The following is a 26,371-nucleotide window of genomic DNA, read 5'->3' on the forward strand; positions in this document are numbered from 1 at the left end:
TTCAATTACTTTATTAAAGTAATGTAACTGATTACTTTTTAATTACTTTTTGATTACATTTCTAAATTTCTAATGTTTTCAACTGTTAATTATTTTCAAACATGTAAAGTAGACAGGGTTAACCTTACAGTAGTACTCAACACTGATTACTGTCAGACTTTTGAAATCCTTCATCTCTTGAATTAAGATTATAATATTTTAATTTTAAAGGAGACATTGGATGCCAAATATCTTCTTTTGCATATAAATGTGTCTTGGCAGTGTGTGGACACAACCATCCTACAATAATAAAAATTAACTCCTTTTTTTTAATCCCCCCAAAACCTAAACAGTCTCAATTATCAAGCCATTTTGATTTTGGAGTGAATAACCAGCGCTCTCTTCCACCTTCAAGACCAAGACTGAGGTGAGACACCTGAGCAAGGCACCGAACCCCCAACTGCTCCCCGGGTGCCGCAGCATTGGCTGACCACTGCTCCGGGTGTGTGTGTGCGTGTGTGTGTGTGCACTTGGATGGGTTAAATGCAGAGCACAAATTCCGAGTATGGGTCACCATACTTGGCCACACGTCACTTCACTTCACTTCACTTCACTTTCACTAAATTTGTTTATGTCTGGCTGTGCAAATCATTTTACTCCAGACTCCAGGCAGGTTTTGTTAAAAAGTTAAAACTCAAGGATGGATCAGTACTCGTTCATGATCCAGCTGCACCTCCAGAAGAAGTAAGTCACACCCTGTGGACGTCACACACTATAGGAGCAAAACGGTTAAATCTAGGACTTTTTCCCCCTCATGTTTGTTGTCTCTCACATTTCGAGGATCTAATAAGATTTTAAAAATCTTTTAGTGTGTGCCCAGCATTACTTTATTTACTTGGCGTTTTTTTTAGCATTCAAATTTGGCTGGGTGGTTAATAACATATTTTTCTGTGTTGTGACAAACTCAGAACACACATTTAATATTGCATTTACACTGACTTTTATGCGAATTTAATAAAAAAACGTAAGTTAGGCTACTAATCATAACCCTTTCATTGTACAGATAGAGAGCAAAGAACATTTACATTATCAAAGAACATTTTCACTGACTTCAGTCTAGAGGCAAGTCTAAAAACTCCCATTAAAATCTTTGAAGCTGTTTACTTTGTGAAAAAAGTATCTTACTTACAGATTTGTGCACACATCTGCACTTTGTTGTTTCTGATGACAGAATTTCCCAGAAAGAGGTAGGCTATCCAGTCAGCAAGCAAGTGAAGAAAACAGCGGCATTTTATCGATGACTCATCTGAATGTCTCTGATTGGCCATTGCATTCATAAGCTCAACAGAATCGTGTGTGATTGGTTATAATGAAGCGCAGTACAAACGCGTCTGTCTCTGGCTCAGCGCCAGCCAGCAAACAGATTTGAATTTAGCAGCTGATGCAGTGCCGCACTGAACGATCTGATCACATTGGTGTGATTGTATCACATATAGAACATATTATTCGGCCATTTTTGGTCTTTTGGAAGCTGCATTCAAAATCCACTTGGCTCAAAAATCTGATTCTATGTAGTGAACAGTGTCATCAAATAAGACAGATTTGGCATAATGCACACATTTTGCATAAAATACAGACGTAGTGCATATAAGAAATATTATTTATCCTGCTTGAATGAGACTTTGGATGTTTTATGATAATATTTTATGTACGGGGTGACCCCGAATAGCCGACGATTCGATGCTTCGATAGAAGGAGCCTGATTCGACTCCCAATCTTAAAGTCGAATATTCGCTGAGGTGTTATGATCATGCCATTTTGGCTATATGGGGGTGCTCAAATGTCTGATTTCACATAGAACTACCGGTTTTCTCTAAATAAGTTAATATACAGCCTATTATGATAATGCTGTAAATAAGAATCTGAAAAGTAAGAAGCTCTAAATAAATATTTTAACGTGTGTGAATATATCCAACCATCCCTATAGATTTAAGTTTCACTTTCCATAATCCGTGACCGACAGAGGAGCAGATTTAAAACTTTAACAAGACTCAAACTGACACGGGCAGAGTGAAAGACTGGATTGTTTCGCAGCACGAGCAGGACAAACAACAATGCATAATATTAATGACTATGACTGGGACTGTCATATTCAGAGCCGATCCTCCCTATACGCAAGCTGCGTAGGCCCCCTGAAACACCAGGGGGTCCCCTTGCTCTCAAAGATGATTGAGTTTTAGTTTTGTTTTTGAATTTGGCCAGTGGTTATGAAAACATGAATGATAATTTCTTGTAATGCGGTGCGCTGTCGCCCTTTCTACGTAAAAATCATTCAGATCATGTAACGTGAATGTTGTACAGTCTTGGAGACTAAAAAACGAGTTGAAAGTGTACCAAGCTGTGGAAAAGACACTGTTTCTCAATTGCTTTCCGCGAGCACGATTCGAGACCGAGTGAAACACAGACAAATGCGTTTCATTCATTCGTTCATAACCACTCATACCCCACTCAATAGACCCCACCACCCCACCCCACCCCGACCAACCCAGTTTTGCGTAGGGCCCCTAGAAGTCTAGGATCGGCACTGGTCATATACATAACATTATAATGAGAACACTATTATAATAAAGCTTAGTTGCCGTGTTTCTGCACGTTGTTGTGTGAAGAACGCGTCCACAAAAGGAGTTCATTCAGAGCCGCACAGACACATTCATGTGCATTCAGGGTATTTTGGGCAGACAGCCTGCAAGTCCTAATATTTACGTTATGTTGTTTAAATAATGAAGCGTATTCTATATGAGATAAAGGACTTAAATCCCATTGATTAAAAACCTGCTATCATATGCTTCATTCTACTGGTCAACTTCAGCGCGCTCAGCTCAAAACAGAAATGCAGAACATTAATAACTACTGTCATATACATAACGTTATAATGACAGAACACTATTGTAAAAAATGTTGTTAATTCTTAGGGTTCATAAAACATTATTTACCCCGTTTGTATCTGCGAGGCGTCTGTTACACATTTTTCCTGTGTGTTAACGTCAGTAATTATGACTGTCGAATGTATGACTTGACTCTAATGTATTTTGCCCCGCCCCCACACATATCATTCGACTACCCAGATAGCAAAATTCCTGAGGCCCAGATCAGGCCCACACCTGACACTTTCATCTGGCCCACATACCGCGTGGAATGATGGCACTTGGGCAGTCCGCTCCTGTTTGCCAGGTTTGGGCCACAAGTAAGCCAAAGGAAGGCCCAATGTCAGCCATGAAAAAAAAACAAATAAAGCAGAACTGGCCCAAATCTGGGCCACGTTTATTTTAATTCTGGCCCAGATCCAACCCAGATCCGGCCCAGATCCAACACCTTGCTCCGGCCCACATACTGTGAAGAATGATGGCACTTGGGCGGTCCACTCCTGTTTGCAAAATTTGGGCCACAAGCAAGCCATAGGTAAGCCACATGTCAGCCGTGAAAATAAATAAATAAAATAAACCAGAACTGGCCCAAATCTGGGCCACATTTATTTTAATTCTGGCCCATATCCGGCCCAGGTATAACACCTTGCTCTGGCCCACATACTATGTACAATGATGGCATTTGGGTGGTCCACACCTGTTTGCCAAATTTGGGCCACAAGCAAGTCTTAGGAAGGTCGCATGGCAGCCGTGACAATAAATACATTAATAAAATAATGCAGAACTGGCCCAAATCTGGGCCACGTTTAGTTTAATTCTGGCCCAGATCCAACACCTTGCTCCGGCCCACATACCATGTGGAATAATGGCATATGGGCAGTCAGGTTCTGTTTGCCAGATTTGGGCCTCAAGTAAACCTTAGCATTGCTGCATGTAAGCCAACCAAATAAACCAAAACTGGCCCTAATTTTTTATCCAAACCCTGGTCTTCCCCACATTCCTCATGTGGCCCACATGCTGCATGGAATGGTGGCATTTTGGCAGTGGTCCACAAGCAGGCCACTCCACAACCACATTTTAGCTAATAATAAACCATAAATATACATTATTTTGGCCACACTAAGCCTTAAGTGAGTTATTTATCAACAATACTCAATTTTAAAGAGAAATTTAAAAATGTCCTCCCTAAATGTTCAAATGAGTTTCAGAAACGTGTTCTACTTGGTAAAAACATCCTGACCCAGGTTTTGCACAAGCAGCTAGTGATGTTAGGTTCTTGAACGAATTGTTCTTTTCAGTCGGTTCTTAGGAAGTAACCGGTCGAGCTGGTTCACAAATCGAACTGAATCGAACTTTAGTTCCGGGTTGATGACGCAAGACACACAGTCGAAGTAGCACGTCCAACTAAAAAAGAACCGAAAGAGCTGGTTCAACCAACTGTCGAAGTTTGTCGAGGATTACCAAGGACTCAACAAGAACTGAATAAGCTGTGACAAAGTTTGCTGAGGATTACCGAAGATTCTGATGAGTGAGTTGCTGACACTGTGTGTTTCACCGCGGACTTGAACGAGCCTGATGCGCAAAGTTTCTTTATGACAAACAAAACGTAGGATACTGGAGATATGCTTTATTGTTTTATTAAAAAGCTTTTATTTTTATTTTATTAGTTTTTATTAAAACATGGAAAAACCTGAGTTTTAGTACGGTTTATTGTGCATGTAGATCATATTTTAAGTGGTTTAACTTAAATCAATGAGTTTATCAGACTGATTTATTCTTTCTTTATACTTAGGATATGTAGAACATATCCGTGTTTGTGCATTGGTGTCTGTAATGTGTGCTGTAGGTGCGAAACCTTTAGGAATCCTATTGTAGGCTAATCAATATTAGTCAGTCGTATCGGCCATAAAGAATCCGCGAATGAAACTGTGACCACAAACATTATTAACTTAAGTAAATGAAAGGCAATAATCAGCAATATGCGTTCACAAAAATAACTTTTTATTTGAATGTTTCGATATGTGTTGACACAAATGACTTCATTCAAATGTTTCATTGATGCAACAATGGCACAGAGTTGTTAAAAAATAAATGCGTAGTGACATCATTGCTTGATAACGTCAGGAGCTGATGAATCGGCTTTTTGAACCGGCTCAATGAGCAGAACTGTCCAAAAAGAACCGGTTCGCAGAAATGAATCGGACTTTGCATCACTACAAGCAGCAATTCAAATGTCACAGATAAATATTCAAAGACACATTCCAATACTTTAAAATAAGTCCTTCACAAGTTTGAACCTAAATGCTTCTTACTCAGACTCTACCTACACAATAAGTCTGTAAGCGTCACAGCTACACTGTGTTAAAGTGCTGTGACGAGTCGGTGGCCCTCCCCCTCATTATCATCACCACCCCGTCCCGTATTCGCCGCCCTTCACCAGGCTCCCGACGGGAGTGGGTGTGTAAGAGAGGAGGGGCGTAGAATCAACGCGGGCTGGCGGCGTGTGATGAGGCACAGCTGGACTGAATGAAGCCTCATCACCGCCGCTGTTAAATGCCGAGCGCGCCTCTCCTTGAGAGACCGGTCACTTCCCCCGTGCATGCACGCTGGTGTCCTCGTAGGTCCAGGAAGGGTGTGTTGAGGGACGTCGCGCCACCAAGGACGTAAGTCGCGGAACCTCCAGAGTCTGCGTGAGAAACGCACCCGTATTACGGCCGACGGGCCAGGAGGCCGGGCCGTCTAAAGTCCCGCCAAAGGCCGCGGAAGGAAGAGGAAGAGCCGCCGCTCAAGAGAAGCCGCCGCCCCTCGGGAGCGCGTGCGGCCACCAGACTCCGCCCCTTGCTTGGACCCTTCCCTTCCAGAACACTGCCCTCCTTCACGAGCCCCGCAGCACAACGAGGACACCAGATTCCCTGTTTCGTTGGACACTTCTTCCCCCTGGACACTTTATTTTATTGATTTTTGTTTAATAAAAGCCTCTCCGAGGCCTGACGCCACACCCACTGTATCTGTTGTTGGCTCCTCCCGTCACAGTGCGCATGACGAAGATGAAAGGTTATATATCATAAGTTTTAATCCAACAAGGGTAAATCCAAACACAATGTAGCACAGCAACATTTAAGACATTTAGACGTAAGACCAAACAAACTCAAAGTGAACATACAGGAACTTAAGTACTCACACCAAACAAGGATAATTAACTAGGCACACCTGAACAGAATAATACAATCAACACAACAAGGGAAACGGTGCAAAAGGAAAACAAAGTCCAAATTAACAGAAACGTGACAGTAAGAGCTATCATTATAGTGCAGTTCTGTTTTTATGCTGCACAGTACACGTATATAAAAAAAAAAAACTGCCATTAAAAGCATGTTTCAAAAAATAAATTGGTATGTAGCCTTCTTAAGACTTATATAAATATCATCCTGCATCAGTTAACTGTGTTGCATCCTACTAAAAGTAGCCAAATTCTATTAGGCCATATTTACAATTTCAAACTTCCATTTCAATTAGCCAGTGTCAAGTGCAACATCCAAACCAGAAGTGGCCCTCATCTGTTTTATAATATATGGGGCACATTTACCATGTCAAATGTGGGACAAGTTAGGCTCACAGCCACATTAGCCAGGGCTCACTGTGCCATATCTTTGCTAAAACTGGTCCAAATATGTTTTCGGATAACTGGGCCACATTTGTGGCATCATATTGCGGGCCACTTTAGGCTCACAGCCACATTAGCCAGTGTTCCTTGTGTGCCATATCTTTTCCAAAACTGTCCCAGATACGGTTTTGGATAACTGGGCCACATTTGTGGCATCATATGTGGGCCACTTTTGGCGCACAGCCACATTAGCCAGTGCTCCCTGTGACATATGTAGCCCCTTGAAAATGTAGGATTTATACATAAAAAAACACTGGTAAAATAGCAAGTTTATATTTGTTCATGCAATGGCAAACAGATACAACACAGGCAAGACAAAGAGTAATCCTAGGGAAAACGTGGGTCTTTGATTGGCAAACAATATCCAACAGGGCAAGGCAGAGAGATAATCCAGGTACACGCGCAATAGTCCAAGCGAGGTGCAAACAGAGTTTGAACGGCAAGGCAAAGGTTAATCCAGGAAACATGGGCAAGAATCAAAACACGAGAAAACAGGCAAGGCAAGACTATGACAACTAAGTTGGCTCCGTAGAGTAGCTATCGCTAGGAGAGTGATATACGCTATACAATACTCAGCGATCTGAATAAGGAAGTCCATGGCTTATGTAAGGCGTGTGATGGGAAATAGCTGTGTAATCAGTGCATTCAGCTGTGTGTGTGTGTGTGTGTGTGTGTGTGTGTGTCATCAGTGCAATGGATGATGGGAACTGTAGTCTGGGGTGAAGTGCAACAGTTAGTGTAGTGCAAGAGTCCATGTGGTGAGCGGGTGACCTCTGGTGGTGAGCGAACGGAAGTTCATAAACCGGATTCGTGACAGTAACAAGTGAGCTAATTATTAACAATTCTGTTTGTGGGAAATAAGTTAATTTGAGAGTCCATACTAGGTTCAAATGAGTAAGATTAATAGTGCTTCATACGAGTTCATTTGAAGAGAATCATTTGTCTTCATACTAGTCAGTTTAAGAGTAATTTCTGTTTCCCAATGAGTACCAATTGTTTCTGAATAAGGGTGATTTGTTGTATTTGAGGTAACTGATGTTTCATTAATTGATTCAACTATATTTGGTTATTTTATTTTAATTTATTTTATTTGTCTCTTAAAGGGTGAAGTATTTTAATATAGTAACACTGTGTGGAATGTATCTTGATTTTCCTTTGACAATTTACATTTCTATCAATGTGTTGATTTGATAGACCCTGTTCATGTGATTCTGTCACTAATTTGTTTTTTTTGGGTATCATTTTATTTAATAAACTTCAGGGTTTATTAGAACTTTAATTTTGTCAACCTGTTTTCTATTACTCTCAAACACGCGGGAGTATAGGTTTTGTCAATGGAGGCACCACGCTAAATAATAAATTATTCTTGTAGTATCCACCTATCCAATTTTCAGGGAAAGGACCAGTCATTACTGTTTACCACTACTGGGAGACCGGGGCTCCTGTCCTTTGTCGATTGTGCCACATTTTTGCCAAAGGTGGACCACATTTGGTTGGCACTATTTGGGCCATATTTACTATTTACCAGATGGGCCACTTTATGGTCACATTCAGATTACACATTGCCGGGAACACCACATCTTTGCTTACAGAGGCCCACATGTGATTTGATACATTTGGGCCATTTTTGCTATTTTACATGTGGGCCACTTCAGGCTTACATACATTTTGTACAGGCCATAAGAAGGCCAGCAGTGCCGTATCATTACCTTAAGTGGCCAACATCCGCATGCTATCTGGGTATCAGTCGACTGTTGGCAAGATTTGAAAATTCCGATTCGACTATGAAAATCCTTAGACAGGGACACCCCTAATTTTATGTTCTGCCACGTTTTAGACCTCAGCCCAATGCTCCATCAAACATATTGATTTGTATTTTAAGTACTTACTCTTGAATAATGGATTCACTGCTAAACTGATCTGATCTGAGAGAGTGAAGAGTGTGTTATTGTTCTCTACAGGTTGAGGGATTGTGGCGTCATGGATAAAGGTTGTGCTGCTCTGGCTTCAGCTCTGAGATCAAACCCCTCACACCTGACAGAACTGGATCTGTCTGGGAATAAACTAGGAGATTCAGTGAAGCTGCTTTCTGATGTCCTACAGAATCCTCACTGTAAACTGGAGAAACTGGAGTAAGATCATATGACACAATGTGACGTATACTGTATGTGAAGTGCATAATAAATAACAATTTTGGAAACAAAATTACCAATCTGAAAACAAAACAACATATTAAACAATGGCAAATTGAAACAAAAAAACAAGCAAATACTTGTCACTGATTGGATGAGACATCTGTCAATCAAGATGTAAAAAATTGTGTGAACAACTTTGTTTCTTGTACGTTTACTTTAACCCTTTTTTTTTGCCATAGCAAAAGCCTTTTAAATAGGGATGTCCTGATCATGCTTTAGTACCTCCGATCGGAGTCATTGAATTGAGAATCTACCGATACTAAGTCCCAATCCGATACTTATATATTCCTAGTGTTTGATACACAATTCAAGTACACACACACACACACTCACACTCACTAACAATCACTCCTGCATACTAGTACAGATCCATGTAGTGAAAAGTATTATTATTATTAAAAAAACAGACATTGAAAAAAATACAGACAGGGTGCAATAAAGAACAATACAGATATATCGCCCTGCAGCTCTCGCCTGGTCACCCACTGAAGGTAAGCAGGGTTGAGCTGGTCAGTACCTGGATGGGAGACTCCTGGGAAAACTAGGTTGCTGCTGGAAGTTCTTGTATTGAGTTGGGGTGTAACCCCAGTGTCCTGGCAAAATTCCTCCACTGGCCCTTAGCAATCCTAATAATCCCCATTCAATGAATTAGCTCGATCTCTCACCCCTCCACCTGTAGCTGTGTGTGTGGTGAGCGCTTCAGGAGAGATACCCCCATAGGATTGTAAAGATTCATTTGTTCGTTCATTCATTCATTCATTTATTTGTTCATTCATTCATTGAATGAGATTTTACATGTTTCATGATCACGTGTCATTGTTCTCTACAGGTTGAGTGATTGTGGAGTCACAGATGAAGGTTGTGCTGCTCTGGCTTCAGCTCTGAGATCAAACCCCTCACACCTGACAGAACTGAGTCTGTCTGGGAATAAACTAGGAGATTCAGTGAAGCTGCTTTCTGATGTACTACAGAATCCTCACTGTAGACTGGAGAAACTGTGGTAAGATCATATATGACACTAACATTCTATGTAGTGAACATTGTCATCAAATAAAGCAGATTTGGCATAATACAGACATTTTGCATAAAATACAGACATAGTGCATATAAGAAATATTATTTATCCTGCTTGAATTAGACTTTGGATGTTTTATGATAATATTTTACCTCAGTTGATTTGTGCTTTAAGTTTATATAGTATAGTAGTATAGTACTTAAGAACGGATTCACTGCTAAACTGATCTGATCTGAGAGAGTCAGTATGTTTACATGGACAATATTCTGATTTTAACACGATTAAAACAATACTCTGATTACGAGTCTATTATGTAAACACAGATTTTTGATTACCTTAATCCATCTAAAGTCATACTTGTTAACACAAATCGAATTAAGACATGTGGAGTATTCCTTTTTTAGTCGCATGATTATCCAAATGCAGTATAGACATGTACACACCTTAATCACACTATATCCGTCAATTAGGACTTTTTGCCACATTTTGCAACAGAATACAGACACATGAGTGGTCAACTGTTTGACGGCAAACAAAAGAGCATGGCTTCAACAGCAATGTCATCTGTTTGCATGTATAGCATGACAAATAATTAACTGCACTTGAAGCTTTCATGAAATTAAAATGAAACACCCAAAACTGTATATAATAAAAACATATGCTGATACGTGAAATTCTGGAGGGGACGTAATGACGTGTGCCATTAATCGATCTATCTACAATAACATGTAAAATGGGCACATGAAAGGAATATTCTAAAAGCAACTCATGTAAACACCTTAATCATAATATTGTCTAAATCAGAATAAGGTAAACAATTAGATTACTGATGTCCATGTAAATGTAAAGTGAAGAGTGTGTCATTGTTCTCTACAGGTTGAGTGATTGTGGAGTCACAGATGAAGGTGGTGCTGCTCTGGCTTCAGCTCTGAGATCAAACCCCTCACACCTGACAGAACTGAATCTGTCTGTGAATAAACTAGGAGATTCAGTGAAGTTGCTTTCTGATGTCCTACAGAATCCTCACTGTAAACTGGAGAAACTGTGGTGAGATCTCTCTGACAGTCGCATGTCTTTTTCCTCTTAGTGTAAAACATCCTTTAATGTCAATTCTATAAATAAAAACAGTAATGTTCATTAAACGCACTAAATCTCAGCAGAAATGACTCTGATGAAATTAATTTCATTCATCTCCATCACATCACATGACCTGCTGCTTCTGTTTTTGACCCATTAAACATTTACTGGAGCTTTGCTTCTGGCAGTTTGATTCATAATGAACTTCCAGATCAGTGGCGCCTGCAGGTGCGCTCAGACTGACCTGAGATTTGCATCACAAACATTTCAGCATTTAGTAGCTATATGTGTCCCATATCTCTGTCGACTGAACCAGCCATGCCATTAATTATGAATTTATCAGTCTTTTGCACGCCAAAGTCAATTTCTACATATAAATATCACGCCAAAATAAAAACAGAAAATCGTGCTGTATGCACCTTTATCATGAGATCGGGTTAGCCTACAACAATTTATTATGCTATTTTACAAATGGGAATACAACGAATTCACGACAATGTTTTATATTCAAGCTAGGCTACCCATAAAATGTATAGAAAAAAGTTCTTTAAAAGCATCTGGAATGCAATAAAGTAATTTTTATAGCTTTTGCTGCATGGATTAAAAATAGGTTAATAGTTAGGTAATTAGTAATTAAAATAATAGGCTAAATAAATTGCGTTGCAGCAATTCTTTAAAATTTTAAGTTATTCAGAACAGAGTAACATAAAAATCAGAAAATATAAGCATACAATTATAGGAGAAAGTTTGATGCATAGCCTATGTTTGTCAGGCTTGTGTTTGTGATGTCTTGTGGTTTTCTGTCTCATGTGCGCCCCATGACCTAGTTTTTCCTCATGTATGCCCATATTTGGTTTTGTTCCTGTTCCTGTTCTCGTTTAGTTAATTTAGTCCCACCTGTTTCAGTTCTCCCTGATTACGTTCCCTTTGTTTAAAAGCCCTGTGTTTTCCATTGTCCAGCGTTCGGTATTAACGTCGATGTTGTGTTCCTGTGTGTTCTCCCTACCTTGTGTTACCCCGTTTGGAAAAGATTAAAGACTGTTTCTTTGAGTTTTACCCTCGTCTCCTTGTTTTGCCACAGTTTGCAATCGTGACAATGCCATTATAATTTGTTTTATTTTTAAATGATATAGAATTATAAAACAAAACCCAAATTGAAATTGGGCCTGTTTTAGGCTTTTCCTTATTTTAAAATTTTAGACATCCATCAATCATGGTGACAAAAAAATGACTCGCCATCTCCTCACTGGACGTGCCTTTAGAGAGAAATGCATCTTTACAGATTACTGAAAGAGTTTCTATTTTCGATTTGAATTATTTTGTTTTAAAGTAGTAATTTAAAGCTCATATCTATGAGGCAATTCGCTGAGTTTCAGTTCATCATTATGAAGCGCTCCTGTTCGAGAGACGGCAGAAAGCACACCCTCTGTTATTTATTTTATAAAAGCACAAAGTTTTGTTGATATTGTGACTGCACACAAATAAAAGTAGACCCTTTACAGTTCCGAAAGATATTACTCCTATACCTTTATGAGCAAAAAATATGATGTGTTTTAAGTTGTTTCCACTGTTAGAAAAAAATGTCCTGCAGAGCGTGCTTCAGCTTCGCTCCGCACAAACGATTGGATATGCGTCTAACAGTGTGCATTTATCTAGGTAAAACATTGAAACTAACACTGTGATATGCTTGAACTGTTTTATATCTATAGATTTTATTTTAGGCAAGTCGTGATAATTTGAGAAGGCTATAAACTGATCAAACATAGGCCATGATCAACTCACTGCAGTGGAAAAAAAATAATTCAAGTGGTTGCTATCAATGTATTTTAGCTACATCTAAATAAACAAATTAGGTTGACTAACTTTCAACTTATTTTTTAGGCTAAATTTAGCTAAAATAAATTGTTTGCAACCACTTACCTTTTACGAAAGCCTGTCCTAGGAACCAAAGTTGTTGTCAACACGGACTGATTTTATAATGTGACATGCAGGAAGACAGTTTGGTGAATGCTCATCACTGCACGCTTGTTTTAAGCTCTGTATAATGCCTTTTATACCTTGATACCATTAATACAGATATCATTGCCAAAGAATAACTGGTGCAGAGGACAACCCAAAGACCGTTCAATAAATGCATCTTTGTGAAGAATCTCTTCTCCAATCCCTGATTCTCTTACCGGAATCCCGTCCATATTTGGCCACCTAATATAGAGTTGTAGCATGCCTCCGCTACATGCCTTATAAATTTAGTATCATTTTTTTCAGTGTATCTGCTCTGGCCGCTTGGTCGTTACTTTAAAACAAACAAACAAACAACAACAAAAAAATTACATTTAACGAACAAAAAAACTCAACGTTTTTCTAAATTAACATTATAATTCCATTATACAAAGCTGAACTATTTTAATAGCTGAAACAGTAGTATAAGTTGTTTTGGGAGAAGGGGAAAAAAAGACGGGCTTGGGTCGGACTCGGGCCGGTAATTCTGATAAACTGTCGGACAAGGCCGGGCTAGGGCCTATATTTGAGGCCTGTGGAGGGCTCTAATTCCACTTCATCCAATGCTGTTTTGTTCTGTTTTCATCTGTGAGCATGCTCTTGATAAATGTATTTTACATTTTGACGTGAACGTGTGACATTCATTCTGCTCTCACTGATCATTTGGTCCCCCAAAAAACCACACACACAAAAAAAACTGTGCGTAGTCGCGTACCCTCGGAAGAAATCCTGCAGGCGCCCCTGTTCCAGATAATCTGTAAAATAGTTAAAACAGTTAAAAATTCAGAGGCTCTGTGACTTACTGCAGAGGATGATTCTCCCAGAGGTTTAGAGTTCAACAGACAAGAGTCTGAATGTGTTTAGTTTTAACTCGGTAGTTTCATGCTCCTCTTATATCAGGGATCTGCAAACTCGGATATATAGCATATATAGGTAATATAGCAACTTCGTGGACAAACCTTATCTGAGTTCTCATTTTGCCCGCTGATCTATATTCATCTTTATATAGATCAGTGAATTTGCCATTATGATGTCATCTAGTGACATTTAGCCACCAGTTTTAGCTACTTTCAATTGAAAGCAGTTGGCAACTCTTCTTACATCCTGAGAGAAGCATTGTTTAAGAAAAGAAGGTTTGAGCCAGAAGAAAAGCTCATTAACATGATCTCAGTGCATATGTAGACAAGAGTTATTTTTTTGTACTTGAAGACCTTGAGTATCTCTATTGAGTTCAGCACATTTCTACTACGTTTTAAGCAGCCAGATGAGACCAATGATGTGTTTGATAAATGAGTTAATAAATGAGATGTAATGGGGAACACGTGGCTCCTGTGAAGCAAATGTCCTCCTGTAGGTGTTTATTAGAGGAGCAAGTGACTGTTTCTCCAGACAGATCCTCCTTATATCACTATAAAAGACACATTATCTTACATTCAGCTCTGTGTGTCTGTTCAGTCCTGAAGCACATGACAGTTTCAAACAGCAGCACTGAGCATCAACATGCAGAAATCTCATTCTATCCGCAGCAGTTTATAGCTATGCTTGTCATTATATCTCCTCTCCTGCTCTTGAGACCAGAGTCAATAACAAACTACAGACACTTCAACTACAATTCAAACTGTGTCATTGTTCTCTACAGGTTGAGTGATTGTGGTGTCACAGATGAAGGTTGTGCTGCTCTGGCTTCAGCTCTGAGATCAAACCCCTCACACCTGAGAATACTGGATCTGTCTTATAATAAACTAGGGAAATCAGGAGTGAAGTTACTCTCTGATCTGAAGAACGATCCACGTTTTATACTGGAGAGATTATACTATTGTGAGTGTTTGTTTATTTAAAGTTTTTAAAATGACCCAAGTTTAGTAACAGACCTCATGTGTGTGATTGGAAAATATAAGATAATAATTCAGCTTCACTTTATTCTCTGTCCTCTAGACAGTGTTTAATTCTGTGATGTGACTGATTTATGAATATATGAATATTGTAATCTCTTACAATGTCTGTAAGTGATAGTAGTTGTTGATCATTTCCTGTTATTAATCTATGATCAGTTGTTCATTCATGTCTCTAGCTGTAATATGAATATTCTGTGATGTTTCTGAAATGGATCTTCTGATGGCAGCAGTAATATCTCATACTCATATGTGACTGTCTGTGTGTTTTAGTTTAGGACTCTCAGTATTGAGACGTCAGTCCAGTTTCCTCAGGATCAGCTGATGGTGAATAAGGAGCCGCTACAGAGACGTCACAGTCACACAATCAACAGAGACTGAAGACACAGAGACGCACATTATCACACTGTCTCTCGTGTGTGTGACTTTACATCACTTTCTCATTTTATACTACTGGCCCATGAAAATGAAACGTGAAGAGAATTAGCTCACTTTTGCAGCAGTGTATGGTTTATCTGTGCTCTTGTAGCCATCTCAGGTATTTTTCAGATAATGTATATTCATAATGCTAATATACATAGCCTTTATCACTGTATAGAATACTGTAAAATAATATATTTTCTGCCTCATTCTGTGATAAGAAGCAATGTGATTCCAAAGACTTGATTGATGCTATAACGTGAGTTTGGAGTAAAAATATGTTGTCATTTTAACATATATTATTGTACATTGATGCTGTATTATGTAGTGACAGGAGAAACAAATAATGCTATCACACAAGATTTCTATAATTATCACAAATTATTTTGGCCACAATAATTGTATAGTGGAAAATCTGATATTGTAATTGTTCTCTTTCCACATACGTCTTCACATTATTTTCTAGTTTCTTGCATTTTTCCTCCTGCCTCTGAACACAGTAAATCACTAATTGCTGTTAACACATATTATTCTTGAATGCTATGGGGCTCCTAAAAATCATGTTCATGGGGTTGTTGCGATCGCAAAATCACGTTTGCATTAACTGCAAACAACAATCACAGAATGTTCCTCTATATAGTCCCTTTTAGTTATTTTTTTGGGGAACCAAATAAGAAAATTCCAGAATTGTTCTCTGCAGGTTCTTTTTTTTGTAACCAAAAGTTTCTCTCTCTCTCTCTCTCTCTCTCTCTCTCTATATATATATGCATTAGTGTAAAACAGAATTTAGCCAAAAAATAAATGTAGAACTAAGATGACAATGTAAAATAAAGATTGATGAATCCGACTTTATAGCTGAAACATTAAACTAGTGTAGAAAAAACATACAGGAATCAGTTTTGTTGGTTTGTTTCTGTTTTTGTTTACTGTCCGCCTCTGATATATCATGAATAAATTTCATGTTTTAAAACTTAGTTCCAAGGTCTAAGTCTTAGCTGAAATGTAATGTTGAAGTCTCAACTCCCTCCTCTATATCAATTAGCAAATTCAGTCTTAAATATTAATTTCGGATTATAACTATAACACTATAATGCTCAATGACAAAACATGGATGCACCCGTGTGAAGACATACAAGTGTTGGATAATTTTTAAAGTAAATTAAGATATTTTTAAACATTTCCTGCATGGTTAAAAAATACCTTATATAAAATTGCATTTTTAAGAGACAAAAAAAAAAAAAAAGAAAATACTGATAAGTCGTGTAGGCTATAGGCTAAGTCATATTTGTTTCATTATTAGTTACATTCAGAATCAGAATTAGCTTTATTTGCCAAAAGTGTGCAAACAAGGAATTTGTTGTGTTTTTTAAGGAGCTCTTGGTTTATGCATACATACATACATACATGACATGAGAACAGAAAGAACATTTAAATAAATGAAAAAAATGAGGTATGAATCTGGAACAGAAGATTTATGTACAGATGTGTGCATTATTTACTCTATATAAAGCTGTATATATAAAAAGAAAAGAAAAAAGTATAATATGTAAAAACATAGTACTTGAGAGAGAGGCAATAATTGGAGATAAGAAATACAGAAAACAGGTAATAATTTCTGTTAGCTGTTTAAGCTGGAGATGGCATGGGGAAAAACTGTTTTTATACCTAGATGTTCTAGTGCACAGAGATCTGTAACGTCTGCCTGAAGGGAGAAGTGCGAACAGGTTGTGTCCAGGGTGAGAGGGGTATGTGATGATGTTACCTGCCTGTTTCTTCACTCTGGAGTAGTACAAGTCCTGAAGGTTGGGCAGGTGCACACCAATTATCCTCTCAGCTGTCCTGACAGTCCGTTGCATTATGTTTGATTTGCTGGCTGACCCAAATAGACAGTTATAGAAGAGCACAGAACCGACTCAGTAACAGCTGAGTAAAACTGTGTCATATGTGCCTGTGGCAGGTTGAACTTCTTCAGTTGATGAAGGAAGTACAGCCTCTGCTGGGCCTTTTTTTACAATAGAGTCTATGTGATTGTCCCACTTCAGGTCCTGAGAGATGGTGGTTCCCAGGAATATGAATGACTCCACTGTTGCATCAGTGCTGTCCATGATGGTAAGTGGGGGGAGAGCAGGGGGGTTTCTCCTGAAGTCCACAATCATCTCCACTGTTTTGAGCGTGCTCAGCTCCAGGTTGTTGTGACTGCACCAGACAGCCAGCAGCTCAACCTCGCTTCTATAAGCAGACTCTTCACCGTCCTGAATGAGGCAGATGACTGTAGTGTCGTCTGCAAACTTCAGGAGTTTGACAGAGGGGTCAGCAGTGGTGCAGTCATTGGTGTAGAGTGAGAAGAGCAGTGGGGCGAGCACACACCCCTGAGGAACACCAGTGCTGATGGTGATGGATGGAGTTTACAGCCTGTGACGGATCGGTGGCCCTCCCCCTCATCATCATCACCACCCCGTCCCTTATTCGCCGCCCTTCACCAGGCTCCCGACTGGAGTGGGTGGATGAGAGGAGGGGCGTGGGAACAACGCAGGCTGGCGGCGTGTGATGAGGCACAGCTGGACTGAATGAAGCCTCATCACCGCCGCCGTTAAATGCCGAGCGCGCCTCTCCTCGAGAGACCGGTCTCTTCCCCCGTGCATGCACGCTGGTGTCCTCGTGGGTCCAGGAAGGGTGCGTTGAGGGACTCGCGCCACCCAAGATGTGAGCTGCTGAGCCCGTGAGCCGGGTGAGAGCCGCACCCGTACACGGTCGTCGGACCAGAGATGTCGGGCCGTATAAGTCCTGCCGAAGGCCGAGCAGATGAAGAGGAAGAGCCGCCGCTCAAGAGAAGCCGCCACCCCTCGTGTCCCGGCCAGAGCGGGAGCGGGAGCGCGTGCGGCCACCGGGACTCCGCCCCTTCCCTGGACCCTTCCCTCCTCCTGGAACACTGCCCTCCTTCACGAGCCCCGCAGCACAACGAGGACACCAGATCCCCCCTGTTTCGTTGGACACTTCTTCCCCCTGGACACTTTATTTTATCATTTTTGTTTAATAAGAGAGTTTAATAAGGTGACTAATCGCCGGGAGAAGGCGATTAGTCACCAGAAGAGACAGACGGCAGTGCCTAAGTGTTTTAATACTCATTCTTAGCTCTGTTGTTTAAATTAATTTCTTGTTGCTAGGAAAGAATAGTTCGTTTCCTACCTATTTCTATTCTGCTTTTTCGTTGTGGTTTATATTTTTGATTGCACTTATTGATCATTATAATAACTGCCCTTTAGCTTAAACTCCTTTCCTGCACTTAAGTGCGAAGTGTTAGTTTCGATTTGAGCCATTGCCCTGCCATTGGCTGGTGGTTGTGCTAATTAAAAGCGACCACAGCTTTTTCACTCTAGACTGTGTATTTGTTTGAGGTGTGTGCGCTGGCCAGGCGTCTGCGGAAGCGTTCAGCCGTCGTGTTCAGCCTCCTTGTGTGAAGACCGAGGAGTGTAAAGACCTGCGACTTTTCCTGTGCGACTTGAACCGAGCAACGACACCGAGCTACACACTTAAGTATCTTTTCCTTCCTCACTCTGCTCTCCTATCCTCTTTCCTTCTACCTCTATCATGTGTCTCCAAAACATTCCGGTTCTCTCTCAGCCACGCTCTAATATCACTCGCAGACGGCAACGTAATACTGCTAACCTCGCCCTATCTCTACATCTTCCACTACACCTCTGGCTTTCTCTGTGGGTCTCTGGAATTGTCAGTCAGCCGTCAACAAAGCTGACTTCATTTCTGCCTTTTCTTTAAAATCCACTCTCAGCATCTTGGGCTTGACTGAGACCTGGATTCGTCCAGAAGACTCAGCAACCCCAGCTGCTCTCTCTACTAATTTCTCTTTCTCTCATACTTGGCGTCAAGTTGGTCGGGGTGGGGTACTGGCCTGCTCGTTTCACACAATTGGAAATACTCAACCCACTCTACCCTTTCAAATTACAACTCATTTGAATGTCATGCCATTACTGTATCAGCTCGATAAAACTCCAGATTGTGGTAATCTACCGTCCCCTGGACAAATTCTAGCCACCTTCCTAGAGGAGCTGGACGGGTTGTTGTCCTCTTTGTGGAGGATGGCATTCCACTCTTAGTCTTTGGTGATTTCAACATTCACCTAGACAAGCCTTATGCTACAGACTTCCACTCGCTACTAGCTTCATTTGATCTCAATCGCCTTACCACTACTAGCACGCACAAATCAGGCAACCAACTTGATTTAATTTACACGCAATTGTACTGCAGATAACATTCTGGTACAACCGCTACATATCTCGGACCATTTCTTCATTACATTTACACTACATTTTGCTACCCGTGTGCCACCAACCCCCCTACCGGTTACTTTTAGACGAAACCTGCGCTCCCTTTCTCCTTCCCATCTTTCCTCTGTAGTATCCTCCTCTCTTCCCTCACCTACCCATTTCTCATCTCTGGATGTAAACGCAGCTACTGAAACTTTATGCTCTACCTTAACTTCTTGTCTAGACGACATTTGTCCTCTCTCCTCTAGGTCAGCACGGACTGCCCCTTCTAACCCCTGGTTATCTGATGTTCTTCGTGAACATCGGACTAAACTCAGAGCGGCAGAGAGAAAATGGCACAAATCAAACAACCCGTCGGACCTGAGTAGGTATCAGTCTCTGCTCTCATCTTTCTCTGCTGATGTCCACACTGCCAAATCCTCACATTTCCACAACAAGATCAACAGCGCTCCAGACATGCGTAATCTCTTCAGAACATTTAATTCTCTCCTCTGTCCCCCTCCACCACCTCCCACCACTTCTATTACAGCTGATGACTTTGCTACTTTTTTTACAGACAAAACTAGATCGATCAGTGATCAGTTCTCATCTCCACGCACACAGGACCCCAACCAACCACTTCCACTGCTAAACCTCCAATTTTCTCCTTCTGTCCCCTGACGGAGGCTGAAGTATCCAAACTTCTCCTCTCCAACCATCCTACAACATGTCCTCTTGACCCAATCCCTCGCACCTTCTGCAAGCAATCTCTCCCACGCTCTTACCGACACTCACACATCATCAACACATCCCTCCTCACAGGCATCTTCCCCACTGCGTTCAAGCAGGCTCGGGTAACCCTACTGCTCAAAAAACCTACATTAAACACTTCTCTTATAGAAAACTATAGACCTGTCTCTCTCCTTCCATTCATAGCGAAAACACTTGAACGTGTTGTCTTCAACCAGGTCTCATTGTTTCTTTCACAGAACAACAAACTGGACGCTAAACAGTCAGGTTTCAGGAGTGGCCATTCAACTGAGACTGCGCTTCTCTCGGTCACTGAAGCCCTGCGAATTGCAAAAGCCCATTCCAAATCATCAGTCCTCATTCTGCTGGATCTATCTGCCGCGTTTGACACTGTCAATCATCAGATACTCCTCATCACTGGGCATCGCTGGAATTCCACTTCGCTGGTTTGAATCCTATCTCACTGGTAGGTCTTTCAGGGTGGCCTGGGGAGGGGAGGTATCCAAAGCACATACACTGGTCACTGGGGTTCCTCAGGGATCGGTTCTTGGACCCCTCCTCTTCTCCACATACACTACATCACTGGGTCCCATCATACAGGCACATGGATTCTCCTACCACTGCTATGCTGATGACACACAGCTCTATCTCTCTTTTCAACCAGATGATCCAACGGTAGCTGCAAGGATCTCAGGTTGCCTGTCAGACATCTCGGCATGGATGAAAGAACATCACCTCCAGCTCAACCTGGCAAAGACTGAGCTTCTTGTCTTTCCTGCCGCTCCAACTCTACAGCATGACATCACGATCCAGTTAGGTTCATCAACAATTACCCCATCAACTTCGGTCAGAAATCTTGGTGTAATCTTTGATGACCAGCTGACCTTCAAAGACCACATTGCAAAGACTGCTCGATCTTGCAGGTTTGCACTACACAACATCAGAAAGATCAGGCCCTTTCTGACGGAGCATGCTGCACAACTTCTTGTCCAGGCCCTTGTCATTTCTAGGCTGGACTACTGCAATGCTCTTCTGGCTGGACTTCCATCAAACACAGTCAAACCTCTACAAATGATTCAGAATGCGGCGGCACGACTGGTCTTCAAGGAACCCAAAAGAGCCCATGTTACACCTCTCTTTATCTCATTGCATTGGCTACCAATCGCAGCTCGCATCAAGTTCAAGACACTGATGCTTGCTCATAGAACAACCACAGGCTCAGCACCCGCCTACATGCACTCACTATTAAGAATCTACATCCCCTCCAGAAATCTGAGATCTGCTAGTGAGTGACGCCTCGTGTTACCATCACAAAGAGGCTCAAAATCACTCTCCAGAACATTCTCGTTCACCATTCCTGGCTGGTGGAATGATCTTCCCACCCATATTCGGAGTACTGGATCCCTGTCAATCTTCAAGCAACAGCTGAAAACTCATCTCTTTCGACACTACTTGACTTCAACCTACACATAAAAAAAAAAAAAAAATCTTTCTCCTTACTTATTCCTTCCCTTGCTAGCTTGTACTTATTTAAACAATGCCTGAGACTTGGTGTTACAAGCACTTCCTTTGTCGAATTGCCTCTTCAAGATGAATCGCTTCATGTGTTCCCCAAATTGTAAGTCGCTTTGGATAAAAGCGTCTGCAAAATGACTAAATGTAATGTATGTAAATGTAATAAAAGCCTCTCCGAGGCCTGACACCACACCCACTGTGTCTGTCGTTGGCTCCTCCCGTCACAAGCCTCACTAGCTGCTGCCTGTCGGTCAGGAAGCTGGTGATCTACTGACACATGGAGATGGGCACAGAGAGCTGTGTCAGTTTATTCAGAAGAGAATCCAGTATGATGGTGTTGAAAGCTGAACAGAAATCCACAGACAGGATCCTCATATAAGTCTCTGGTTTGTCCAGATGATGGAAGATATAATGCAGTCCCATGACTGCATCATACACAGACCTGTTTGCTTGGTAAGCAACCTGCAGGGGGTCCAGCAAGGGTCCAGTGATGTCCTTCAAGTAGCCCAACACCAGTCAAATGACTTCATGACCACAGATGTTAAAACAAGAGGTCTGTAGTCATTTAGCCCTATGATTTTTCTGGGTACAGGGATAATGGTGGAGCGTTTGAAGCAGGAGGAACTTCACACAGCTCCAGTGATCTGATGAAGATTCGTGTGACGATGGATGACAGCTCAGCACAGGCTGGAGAGAAACTGTCTGGACCTTTGGCTTTGTGTTCTGTTTCCTGAAGAATCATGAATGCCTAATGTAAAATGCTAAATAATAATGTATATCAAGCTAAATGTTTACTAATATTATAAATACAGATAAACATGGCTAAAAGCTGTTTTAGCTCCTCTCACTCCATAGCAAATCCTTAAAATTGAACATTATTAAAAAAATAATTACATTTGTTTAATTATTGTCTATGCATTCAAAGATTGCTGTCTGTGCATTCATAAAAATTCCAAAATATGTTCCCCTACCCCTTAACCTATTCTTTCAGAGCAGCTTCACTGTCAACAACCAACAGTGAGTTGAAACAGTCAGTACAAAAAAGGAAGAATATTACAAACAATAGGGCAAATACAACAGAAAAAATATACAAATTAATTAAACAATTTAGCCTAGCCTACTATAAAGAAATTGATTAAAGTAATCAAATGGCAAAATAAAGCACTGCATCGACTTCACCATATAAATTAAACATAAATTGATCCATAACAAAGTTATGAACAATATTTAGTGAAGAGCAGTGAATAATTCTCTCCTTTTCTTTTGTTGTTTGGTTAACATTAATGACAGACAGCGGCATGTTTATACAGTAGGGTGCTTTAAATGAATGCACAGAGTTAAATTTAGAACAAACAGATGTCGCTTTCTGTCATCTTGATTTCCTTTCCGTGAACTTATTGCGCGTTAGAAAATTAGACAGAAACTTGGCATATAAAACTTTTTCTTCCGTTTTAATTAATTAAGTCAAATATATTTTGCGAATAGGGTTATCTATTCATTTTATATATCTGATTGTATTCAGTTTTTCTCCATTCATAGACTTTTAGGACTGTTAATATTATTCCAGCTTTATTTCAGTTAACTGAAATGTTTCTTAATAGTTTTAACTAACGTTACTAACCCTACCTCAATGGCAAAACATCCAGAACTGCAGTACACTTTCAATTTTCCAGCTGTTTCAAGCCACAAATATTTACAAATATTCACAAGTCAGTGGGGACAAAACTTCAGCCAGGCTGGGAGTCTCACAGTCATCCAGGCCACTCCAAAAACATACAGCTGTTGCAAACATAATTTGCATTACTTTTAAGAATAATGACAGAATTATTTCTGCCCCCTTTGCCCTCAAGATTTTCCAAGCAGTGGAGAATATAGGCTGTAATCCCGGGGGGTACAGGACCCCCCTTATCTGAGGGTTGTCCCCCCCTAAAAATATGATTAAAAACTACACTGTGTATTGTAAATAACAATGTTTTATACTTTAAATAATTGTGTACGTAGTAAAACAAATGCGTTTTAAGTTTAGAATCATTTTGAGTCTCCCCCTCTCTTGCCTCACAGTGCTTTGGTCCAAATGCCTGCTTTCCTCTTTTACATCACCTACACGCACACAAGTCTGGTGAGAGAGAACAAAGTCAATATTGTGGATCTCCAGTAAGTAAGGCTGTCAAGGCTATTTTATTAACTTAAACATCGGATGAAGTGATTATTTTCTCTTCATGATGTATTTTTCGATGAGTCCTATGTTAGCAATAATAAGGTTACCTGCTTGACGGAAAGGGTTGCCAGGTTTTCACAACAAAACCCGCCCAATTGCTACTCAAAACTAGCCCAAAACTAGCCCAAACTAACCGCGTTTCGAGGGGGTCCACCTGTACACGTTATTGGGGTCGCTTAAACCCGCGGACATGAAAAACAACCCGCGGCAACAGTGATAAAGTAGACCAGTTGGCAACACTGTCACGGACACTGTCTTATGTCTACAATGGACACGAGCGACGTGACCACAACAGCACTTTTTTTATGTTAAAAAGTAAATGTTGAATATGACACAACAGTCTTTTGAGGAAGGTTTATTTGTGTATCTCTCAGTAATCTCTGGATTGCAATGAATTACATATATGAGCCGTATATGAAATGCAATACTTCACAAAAACACATATGCAAACTATATATATATATATATATATATAAACACTGTATATGTATTTTGTACATTTTTATACATAAGTTATATGCATATATATTTTTGTTGAGTATCTTATTTCATAGATACATATACATATGTGTGTGTGTGTGTGTGTGTGTATACAAAAATCCATGTATTGTTGACCTAAAACTAAATTCAGTATTGCTAACTGAATGATTAATGATTAAATGATTGACAATAAATTATCATTTAAGAGTTTGAAGTATTGAACAGATTTTCTGAAATAGACTTTAAAATCTAAAATCTATAGACCGCAGACTCCATGTAGTAAAAAAAAAAAAAATATATATATATTGATTTATACCCCTAAAAGGGCGACGAATCCCCTGAGATGCAAACATTTACAGGCAAATTATGAAAAAGGAAAAATAAATAAATAAATCACAACATTTCAACATATATTAAGCTAACGCTTATGGAAGTCTCATACACATTGTAATTGAATTTTAAAAGGTCCTTTATTAAAATGAATGTCATCACTATATTTCTTCAGCAGAAGAGATCAGAGCCAGAGCTGTGTCATATTTATATTGTTTTTGTTTTATATTAGGTATTCTATGTTACTATGGTATTCACATCAATTATTATGGACAGAGGTGGACAAAGTACACAACTCAGTACAGATCAAAGTACAGATACTGCTGGTCTATTATTACTCCATTACAAGTGAAAGTTGGAAAGTCAGATATTTACTTAAGTAAAAGTACAGAAGTACTTGCTTTTAAAAGTACTTAAGTACCAAAAGTAAATTTCCTTTTTTACATCAATGCACTGTTTTATTATTGTTGTGTAATACTTGCAATACCTCTGAAACAACTTACAATACATTACACCTACTGAATACACTGACTAGCTTGTAGTATCTTTGGAATGAAGAGCTTTTAGAATGTTAAGATCCTATGAAGAAAAAAAAAACAACAACAAAAAAAGCAAAAACAAATTTTATTTAACACCCCTACCCACCCACAAAAAAGCAGCATGGTCGTGACCTCACACAGCTCTGGCAGTGTGTGCACGTACACTATATTGCCAAAAGTATTGGGTCACCCCCTTCTAATGAACAGGTTTGACTACTTTAGTAATTTCCATGAGTACAAATCTTAGTGTTTAAGCATATACAGATGCATCTCAATAAATTAGAATGTCGTGGAAAAGTTCATTTATTTCAGTAATTCAACTCAAATTGTGAAACTCGTGTATTAAATAAATTCAGTGCACACAGACTGAAGTAGTTTAAGTCTTTGGTTCTTTTAATTGTGATGATTTTGGCTCACATTTAACAAAAACCCACCAATTCAATCTCAACAAATTAGAATATGGTAACATGCCAATCAGCTAATCAACTCAAAACACCTGCAAAGGTTTCCTGAGCCTTCAAAATGGTCTCTCAGTTTGGTTCACTAGGCTACACAATCATGGGGAAGACTGCTGATCTGACAGTTGTCCAGAAGACAATCATTGACACCCTTCACAAGGAGGGTAAGCCACAAACATTCATTGCCAAAGAAGATGGCTGTTCACAGAGTGCTGTATCCAAGCATGTTATAGAAAGTTGAGTGGAAGGAAAAAGTGTGGAAGAAAAAGATGAACAACCAACCGAGAGAACCGCAGCCTTATGAGGATTGTAAAGCAAAATCCATTCAAGAATTTGGGTGAACTTCACAAGGAATTGACTGAAGCAGGGGTCAAGGCATCAAGAGCCACCACACACAGACGTATAAATGAATTTGGCTACAGTTGTCGTATTCCTCTTGTTAAGCCACTCCTGAACCACAGACAACGTCAGAGGTGTCTTACCTGGGCTAAGGAGAAGAAGAACTGGACTGTTGCCCAGTGGTCCAAAGTCCTCTTTTCAGATGAGAGCAAGTTTTGTATTTCATTTGGAAACCAAGTCCCTAGAGTCTGGAGGAAGGGTGGAGAAGCTCATAGCCCAAGTTGCTTGAAGTCCAGTGTTATGTTTCCACAGTCTG

At 40.1% G+C, this 26,371-nt stretch overlaps 1 protein-coding gene across 3 annotated transcripts in view; it reads left to right on the top strand.

The window, feature by feature from the left end:
- The window catches only part of LOC131543033 (NACHT, LRR and PYD domains-containing protein 3-like), a 45,962-nt gene extending 29,871 nt beyond the window's left edge, over positions 1-16,091 (top strand). For 2 of the 3 annotated variants that reach the window (XM_058780224.1, XM_058780227.1), the window contains exons 8-12: positions 8,529-8,699; positions 9,592-9,762; positions 10,654-10,824; positions 14,492-14,670; positions 15,018-16,091. In XM_058780224.1, the coding sequence (XP_058636207.1) occupies positions 8,529-8,699; positions 9,592-9,762; positions 10,654-10,824; positions 14,492-14,670; positions 15,018-15,022 (697 nt within the window). In that variant the 3' untranslated portion in view covers positions 15,023-16,091. The remainder of the gene's footprint in view (positions 1-8,528; positions 8,700-9,591; positions 9,763-10,653; positions 10,825-14,491; positions 14,671-15,017) is intronic. The other variant, XM_058780225.1, reaches the window with a different exon arrangement.
- Positions 16,092-26,371: the final 10,280 nt, after the last annotated feature.

The sequence above is a fragment of the Onychostoma macrolepis genome, chromosome 06 (genome assembly GCF_012432095.1).
Source record: "Onychostoma macrolepis isolate SWU-2019 chromosome 06, ASM1243209v1, whole genome shotgun sequence".
NCBI lineage: Eukaryota > Metazoa > Chordata > Actinopteri > Cypriniformes > Cyprinidae > Onychostoma > Onychostoma macrolepis.